This window comes from Impatiens glandulifera, chromosome 2 (assembly GCF_907164915.1).
Source record: "Impatiens glandulifera chromosome 2, dImpGla2.1, whole genome shotgun sequence".
Lineage (NCBI taxonomy): Eukaryota > Viridiplantae > Streptophyta > Magnoliopsida > Ericales > Balsaminaceae > Impatiens > Impatiens glandulifera.
In genome coordinates this window covers 10819619-10828884 of record NC_061863.1, presented here as the reverse complement: position 1 = coordinate 10828884, position 9266 = coordinate 10819619, and the positions used below count along the sequence as shown (strand labels likewise).

The following is a 9266-nucleotide window of genomic DNA, read 5'->3' as shown; positions in this document are numbered from 1 at the left end:
AAGACATGTGCAGATTCGCGGGGAAATCCAGCTTCAGCTCTCCTGGAAGTTCTTGATCTTGAACAAAACAAGACATTCAATGATCAATATCATTCTCATTGGTTTATATATATCTTATGTACTTTGGTGTGCACTTTGTTGAGTAATAGATTGCTATTAATCAATGTTTTGTTTTCATGGTTAGATCCTTTAGTGCTTTGTACACTATATCTGAGTATAATTGTGCAGTGGAGAAACCAATCTCGCATAATTATGACTTTCAACTTAGTAGTATTTCTCTCTAATGGTTTTTGGATTACAGCTTAGGAGCATAATGTGAAGATTTGACACATCTTTCTATGATTCTGTTCCAGGACATGGTTCTTGTGTATTAGTATTCTGATTTTATCATATTTATTACCGGTGGAAAACTCAAATTCTCCTTTCTCTTATTCATTCTTTGTGAATTCCTTCTTTATTGCAGTGAATTTAGGAATCTGTATATATTAGGAAGTGCATTTCTGTACTTTTCATCAATGCAATATTAGGCGATAATTCACGAGTTTTGTATGGATATAAATTATTGAAGTGGTTCCTTAACTGAAGCACTCTAGCTATTTGAATGTTTCTTTGACCTTTCAAAAGTTGTTTTTGTGGCAACTGCTAATAGGATGCAACTTATTCCTCCTCCATTATTAGATAGAATGGAGATAATTGAGTTGCCTAATTATACACCTGAAGAAAAGTTGAAGATAGCAATGCGGCATCTAATGCTGCGTGAGCTGGTTCAACATGGATTGAGCTCTAAATACCTTCAAATCCCCGAGGTATATATATATATAATTAATGTAAACTCAATGTGATAATGTAATTTCTCCCTGAATATTTGGTCTTCTAATTCAACAAACACATCAAATTCTATATATGGTGCAAACTAGATTTCTTTCTACATATCTACCAAAGTCAAAGTTGGCCATGGTTTACATTTTGTGCATTAGCTTTTAAAACACAATGTTACTTTTGGAAAATTCTATATTAACAATGGTTTCTAATGAAAAAAATCATATTAACAATCTTCTACATCCTGGTTCTTTCGGTTTTCTTGGTATAGAAAAGACATAATTAATCCATTCATCTTTTTTGTTTATCATATTGTTTTGGCAGGGTATCGTGAAACTTGTTATTTAGAGACACACTAGAGAAACTGGTGCCAGAAGCCTTGAAAGGAACTTAGATTCCCAAGCTCGTGCAACAACGGTGTTGGTTGCAGAGCAGAACATTCTGTGCCAATCAGCAAAGGTGTCAACCAGAAATATTATGTGAATTCAGGTCACATAAATATTCTAGGGAGTTCTGAGATTCAATGGATTATGAGAAGTAATGAAATAGTCAATCACGTTGGAATGAGAAATCAAATTAGAAAATATCTTTTCTAAGTACAAAGGTAAAGTTGGTTGTAAACAAAAAAAATGAACAGATCATAATTCAATTCAATGTACATTATGATAATGAGACTTAAAGAGATAATAGAGCAATCTTTCAGGTTTGTAGAAAATGTTTATTTCTTTTGTTATGTACAATATTATGATAATAATCAATGAACTTTTTTATATTTTTAGTTTTGTTTGTAATGCACTAGAGGTTGCTTCCCATGAAAGAGATTATCCAGATCAACCACAATCACCTAAACAGGTGCAAGAAAGCTCGTCATCTAGGGAGATTGATGCAGCAACACAGTATAAAGAGTCTGACCAAGTAGTCTCATTGCCTTCAACACTCATTCATATCCCTTAGTTCATATTTCATCTAGTTATCATGTAAAACTATCATTTATTCATTAGTGTAGAAGTGTAGACGTAAATAGAAGAAATTATATTGTAAAATTATCATTTATTCATCAGTATATATGTAAATAGAAGAAATTATTATGTAAGAGTATTCTTTATTCAAAAGTATAGGTGTATATATGAATTTTAGGCACTTTAATAAATATCATTGCAAGTCTTTATTATGGTTTACATTAAGGTATAAATAATTTTTACATTAAGGTATAAATGTTTTTACATGAATGTGTTAATGATTTACATGAAAATTACAGACATATATTTCAGTTTTTAATTATTTTAAGTCGTAATTCCTCTATATAATTCGCTTTTCAAGGATTATAACTCGTTTTTGAATATTAAACCAAGCATTATAAATGATTTTAACAATTTTGTAATCATCTTTTATTTTTTAAGAATTTCAATAAATCATATTGTAGGTTTTACAGGTTATTACTAAGGTTTACATGAATGTATAAAATTTTATATGAATGTATAAATATTTTTACATTGATGTGTTAATGATTTACATGAAAATTACAGACATATATTTCAGTTTTCAAGCATTTGAAGTCATAATTTCTCTATATAATTGACAAATATAAACAAATGGTCCATCTAATCATCAACAACAAAGATAGATTGATCTCAGTTTTTGACTAGTTTGATATGGATTCTTCTACCAAATGATGTAAAAGTTTAAGAGCTTCATCATGCATTGAGTTGCTTTTATACAGCTCTAATACAGAGACATGTTCATTCTTTTTCTGCAAAAACTCTTCAAAAAATTTACATCACAGTAATGAAGACTTTTTAAGTAGCTCTGCTGTAGCTTTAAATTGTCCAGTCATGATAACATTTCCCTAGCACCTGAAATAATGGTAATTTTCATTCGAGTCTACAATTCATTCGAACTAAAGGTGGTTTGGGTGACAAAATCTTCAAATTAGACATGTTTTGATGGTTAATTTTATAATTTGTTTATATTTGAACATTTTACAATTAAGAAGTTTTTTATAATTTAACAACCCGTAAAAATTTTAAGTTTTTTAATCACTTCATATATTGTGTATTTTGAGACTTTGGGGACAAAAATTATGAGTCTAAGCATTGATTGTCAGCAAATTAAAAGTTGTGGGTCTTTATTGTCTTTCATGCAATTAAAGCTTATTTAATTACATGGGTTTGAGCTTGTATGTTTAAGTATTTTAGGGTTTATAGGTTAATTTACTCCTTTATAAGAGTTGTTTGTAAATGTTGATATACAACACTTAAAACTCTTAAAACTTTTCATATTCAACAAATCTTATTGTCCTTCCTAGTTTTTCCAACATTTTTTTTCTTTATAACTGTTATTAGAAGATCAAATAATCAGAACCAACATTTGGTATCAGAGCCTATCTGAAGAACATGTCGTTGACAAGATCAACTAGAGATGCGACGACAATGAAGATCAGACGTGAATGGAACATGATGCTCTACAATTCATTACTCACGAAGAGTAACTACTCGGTGTGGGCGTTGAAGATGCGGGTAAACTTACAAGTACAAAGAGTGTGGGAAGTCGTGATGTTCGACGAGGTCGACGAATTAAAGGATAGAATGTCTCTCGCTGCCATCTATCAAGCACTCCCCGAGGACGTCCTTCTCATGGTAGTCGAGAAGGATTCTGCCAAACTAGCGTGGGAGATGCTAAAGACAATGCATATTGGAGTGGAGAGAGTTAAAGAGGCAAACGTGCAAACCTTGAAGACACAATTTGAGGCGATTCACATTAAGAATAGGAAATTAGTGGATGATTTTTCCATGAAATTGACATTCATCGTGACTGATATCCGCTCATTGGGAGAGAAGGTGGATGAGATCTTCGTCGTCAAGAAGTTCCTTAGAGTTTTACCACAAACATACATGCAGATCGTTACAGTGATCGAGCAATTTGGTGACCTCAAGAATATGACCGTCGAGGAGATCGTCGATCGTCTTAAAGTCCATTAGGAGAGACTTCACGGCTACGGAGACCAAGAAGAGGAGCACTTATTGCTCATATATGATGAATAGATGTAACGAATTAAGAAAAATAGAGAAGCCAAATTTTCTTATGGATCGTCGAGTCGCATCGACAACAGTGGAAATAACTGAGGTCGTGGAAAAGGGCAAAGTCAAGGGAGATGTCGTGTAAAAAGTTCACATCGACAAGAAAACACCAAGTCCCGCAAAGACAAGAGCATAGTGAAGTGTAACGCTTGTCAAAAGTACGGGCATTACGCGTCCGAGTGCCCCATCAAAAAGCATGACGATAAGGCAAACCTCACTAGCTTCTATGACGAGGAGCCAACATTAATGTTTGTTGAGGGAGTGATGAATGCTTTACCCGAAGACGATGAGTCAAACCTTGAAGAGTTCGTACAAGAACCGTCTAAGGAAGAACAAGAGTGATCTTGCTTAATGAAGAGAAAGTCATAGAGAAACTCCTCGTAAGTAGAGATGAGTATAATCAAACCAGCGTGTAGTACCTTGATATGGAGCAAACAACCATATGATGGGCCATCGAGAGAAGCTCAATAAGCTCGACGAGAAGATCACCATAAATGTAAAGTTTGAAAACGGAAGAAAGGCGCACATGTTTCTTGATCCAGTTTGTGGGGAAACCCGTGTGGGTAGAGATTCGTGTTCAATGAGGAGAAGAAGTGAGAGTGATTCAACGACAACAACAAGCTCGTACAAAATTCTGTGGAGTTCGGAATCCTATGAGATGTCTATGTGGAGGCACCACTAGTAGAGATGGATCTTGATGAATTGTTGTTGCTCGCCACCGACAATCCAACAACATATCACGAGGTGACAGCCGAAGAGCCATGGAATAAGGTCATGAAGAAAGAGATCGAGTCCATTAGGAAGAGCAAGAGATGGAAGCTCACCGACTTACCACTTGATCACAAGACCATTAGGTTAAAGTGAGTTTTCAAGTTAAAAAGAGACAGCGAAGACAACATCCTCAAACACAAAACGAGATTGATAGTGAAAGGCTATGTACAAAAGCAAGGCGTTGACTTTGAGGAGACCATTGCACCGGTGGTGAAACTTGACACAGTCAAACTAATTTTTGTCATCGCAACTCATCGTGGATGTGAGATCCATCACTTGGATGTCTAATCAACATTTCTCAATGGTGACATCTAAGAAAAGTCTATGTCTTTCAACCTAAAGGCTTCATCATCAAAAATAAAGAGCATAATGTGTACAAGTTATACAAGGCTCTCTATAGACTACGTCAAGCACCAAGGGAGTGGAACACTTGCCTCAACAATAGAATGATGAGTCTAAGCTTTGTGAAATGTTCTCAAGAGCAGGTTGTGTACACGAGAAACCATGGAGAAGAAGTACTCATTGTTGGCGTATATGTCGACGACTTGATCGTGACAGGATCAAGCATTAAGGGAGTTGAGGAGTTCAAAAAATAGATGATGAATGATTTTGAGATGAGTGATCTCGGGCTACTCTCGTACTACCTTAGTATTGAGGTGGACTAGAAGAAAGATAACATCGAGGTGAAGCAGACAACTTATGCGAAGAAGGTGTTGAAATAGTTTTTAATGGAAGATTGTAACTCTAGTAAATATCTGATGGAAACAAAGTTGCAGCTCAGAAATGATATGGAAGGAAACTTAGTGGATCCGAAGGAGTATAGGCGTATCATCGAGTGTTTTAGGTACTTGACGCACACTCGACCTGATATCTCTTATGTAGTTGGCATAGTGAGTCGATACATTGAGAAACCTACCACTCTACACCAACAAGCAGTAAAACACATTCTTTGTTACATGAAGGGAACGACGAAATATGAGATTCAGTTAAGAAGATGACGAGAAGTTGAAGACCTCGTTGGTTTTACTAATAGCGACCTAACCTGTGACACAGACGAGAAAAAAAGTGTCGAATAATGGTGTTTTATCTCAACGGGAATCTGATCACCTGACAATCTCATAAGTAGTAAACTGTTGCTTTATAATCATGTGAGGCAGAGTTTATGACAGGTACTGTAGTGTCGTGTCAAAAAATTTGGCTGAGAAACTTGTTGAGCGAGATGCTCGGATGCGAACCAAGACCGACAACCCATTATGTCGACAACAAATCCGCAATAGCATTATTGAAGAACCCGGTGTTTCATGAACGCAACAAACACATCGACACTCAGTTCCATTTCATCCGACATCGCACTTTAATTTTTGCATTAAACACAAAGTTCTTATTTTTAGTTTTACAAATTAAGTATTAATGAAGGATTTTTTTAAACATACATATTGTACAAGACCTAATACAAAAGTAACATAGTTTAAAAAATGATGCCATAGCAATCTCATCACAAATTTGTTTCCACTTTATCATCTTATAAGTCGGTTGTTCTTTCTTATCATAATCAGATGAATATTGAACGCGACACAAACACGAGACAAAACAATCACGACACAATTAAAAATTGACACGATCATGTGTCGGCATGACACAAACACGAACAAAATATGAGCATAAATACAATACGATTTCTCTCTTTTATTTAACATGATTTTACTTAACAAAAATTAAATAATTTATAAAATAATAATATATACAAATATCTCTTAAAAAATATTATATACTTGTTAATAATTTAAATCCTAGTTTATTTATTTGTAAAAAAATGATTAATTATATAATCATATTATTATATTTAATTAAATATAAAATTTATTTTAACAAAAATAAAAAAATTATAATTTAATATAATATTAATTTATTTTAACTATACACAATTTTCTTAGGTGCACAGGAATGAATACCCATCACCCACAGCCCAGTAGCCCTAAGCCCACTTTCTTCTTCTCCTCCTTTTTCTGTATCTCATAAGTTCTAAGCTCTCGGTTCTCTTCGTGCTTCGATAATTCCGCTACTTCTACGTATCTGTTCCAGGTATTTTTTCTTCAAATCTTGCTTATTTCCTACGTGATTGATCTGAAGGTTCACATGAACATCAATTTGATTTGTGGATTCTAGTCGAAACGTTGGTTGTTTGTTGTTTAATTCGCGATTCTTATGTTTTTTATGACGCTTGTAAAACACTGTCTGTTAATTCAAGATCGTTTAGATCTGTAGTTTAAAATCGATCTAAATTATACCTCGTCTGGAAATGTAATGAACAGGACGAATAGTCATATGTGCTTAGAAGATGCTCACTAAGTGTATTGTTCTTAGAAGAATATTGTTCTAAATCGGCAATGGTTACCTATTAGTTGATATTTTAGATTCAAATGAAAATATGGAAAAAACGATTGTTTTGTTTATCAAGAACTGTTGAAAGACAACCTAGGTTTACTTAGATAATGTCTTATCATGTTCAGAAAAAAATCATAACTTTTTATTATCGTCTGAACGTTGGAATAAAATAGCTTCAATTTCGTTCATAGGCTTTGAAATCAATTTCGATTCGGTTTGATTCTCACTGGGATCGCACTAAGCTGAAGTGGGGGCCTGCTGCAGGGTTTCAGAAACGGAAAAATTAGTTATTCTCATCTTGAGAATGCCTTTATGGGGGGTTTACCTCAGCCAAAGCTTCAAACAAGATGATTGAAATGAATAAATTTGATTCTTTTTCTTCAAAATCTGAATTGATTCAAACTTATACTATAGTTTATTTGAGGAAATTACTCCTGAAATACATTATATGATTGATACATGACTACTGTTTTATTTGGTCAGTTTATGACTTTATAACTTTATAAATGCAAATTTTTGTGGCATGATTTACACATTATAAGCTTGTTTTCTTCTGAAGGAGATAATGGCGGAACAAATAAGCATGGGTATTCTCATTGACATTGTTGATCAAGAATGGATGAGTGATACACTTCCAGATGATGGTAAACTATTTGAAATACTAGCTGTATGCCTTATTTCTCCCCTTTATTTTGATGGCATATTTCCTTTTAACATCTACAGATCTTCCATTGCCGCCTGTCCACCTACCACAGAACGATGATACTGAAGATGCAAGTATGTGTCTTAGACTCTCACTTCTCATACCATGCACTAACAACTTGTAGATATTATTTGTGTATGTTGATGGTTGGGTTTATATATGTTATAGTGTCCAGCACTCCAAGTGTAGTTCTTCATTCACTTTGTTCGGTTTTAAATGTGTTCATTTAAATTTTCAAACTGATAGGAAGTTCTTTTATGCAATCTAGAGTCATTTACATAATTCATAACTTTTACTCCTTTCTTGATCTGGGTCTGTTTATACATCTTAAAGGTTCTTGAGGTTAACATTTGCATATAGATGTCCTTCACTTGCCTCATGGAACTAAGGACTTGTTTGATGTGGATTATTTGAGATTAATCTCCTATAATTCAATATCCAATCAACAATCTTTGTTCATTATTCAACCCTACTATATTATTTTATGAAAAATTATTTGTTCATTATATATTTATGCCCCTAACATCTTTTTACCTTAATAACCCTCAACTAACCTTATTTTCAATAACCTACCTCAAACAAGATCATTTAGAAACAACCACTTGGTTATTCAAATAACCCGAGATCAAGCAAGGCCCAAGTATTTGGAGTATCAGATATTTCACTTCTCCTTTGTGCTAATTGTAGTTATTTTTTAAGTAGTCAGCCACTAATCAATGCAATAGATATCATTTTCATCTTAACACCAAAATAGTGGAGTTGTAATCTTACCATTATAGGCATATTCCCATTTGGAAACACCTGAATATAAAATTTTCCAAATCATCATATGAACCCTAATAAATCATTTTATCGTAAGTGTGGAGTCGAGATCTTCTTTCTTGAATCTTGACCATTATGGGCACATGTGACGGTCACCATCTGGAATTTACGCTGCATAATTTTGTTTGTTTCAATGATGATTTTGCATTTCTAGTGATAAAAATGAAGCAAAACACTTTGATCAATCAATTCTTTTAATGTTAAACATTAGAGTTTCTTCTCGAATATCATTGTTGTCTCGTGTTTGATATATGTGTTTGTGATGTGATCATCAGATCAAGAAGTCAAACAACCTGATGATGATAGCTGGCATGACCTTGCTTTGGGAACTCACTAGAATGATTTGAACATCATCCAACTTCTAGGTAAGATTATTTGAGGTTATAATTGATGTCCGAATTGTACAAAACTCTTGTATGTATTAACATCTATATTCAATCGAATAGTCGGTTTGTGTGTGTTTAAACATCTATATTCAATCGTATAGTCGGTTTGTATGCAAAATTCTATTTTATTTTCTTTTTGGAAAATGACAATTACAACTTGCACATAAAATGGAGTGGAAGATAAATTTTACTTGTAACACAATAAAAACTAAAGAAAAATGTATTTATAACTCAAACTAAAGTCTGAACAAACTTAAATAAATACTATGCAATGTATATAAAATTAATCTTTTTACCTGATGA

The 9266-nt window shown here is 33.6% G+C and overlaps 1 protein-coding gene across 2 annotated transcripts; it reads left to right on the top strand.

Annotated features, from left to right (window-relative positions):
- Nucleotides 1–6639: 6639 nt before the first annotated feature.
- LOC124927629 (anaphase-promoting complex subunit 13) lies at nucleotides 6640–9035 on the top strand. 2 transcript variants are annotated; one of them, XM_047468084.1, is made up of 4 exons: nucleotides 6640–6749; nucleotides 7612–7696; nucleotides 7776–7829; nucleotides 8853–9035. In XM_047468084.1, the coding sequence occupies exons 2-4, from the start codon at nucleotides 7618–7620 to the stop codon at nucleotides 8912–8914; spliced, it is 195 nt and encodes a 64-aa protein (XP_047324040.1). In that variant the 5' UTR covers nucleotides 6640–6749; nucleotides 7612–7617; the 3' UTR covers nucleotides 8915–9035. The 2 variants fall into 2 exon arrangements, with proteins under 2 accessions (XP_047324040.1, XP_047324041.1); XM_047468085.1 differs by having other exon boundaries at nucleotides 6672–6746; nucleotides 7610–7696.
- Nucleotides 9036–9266: the final 231 nt, after the last annotated feature.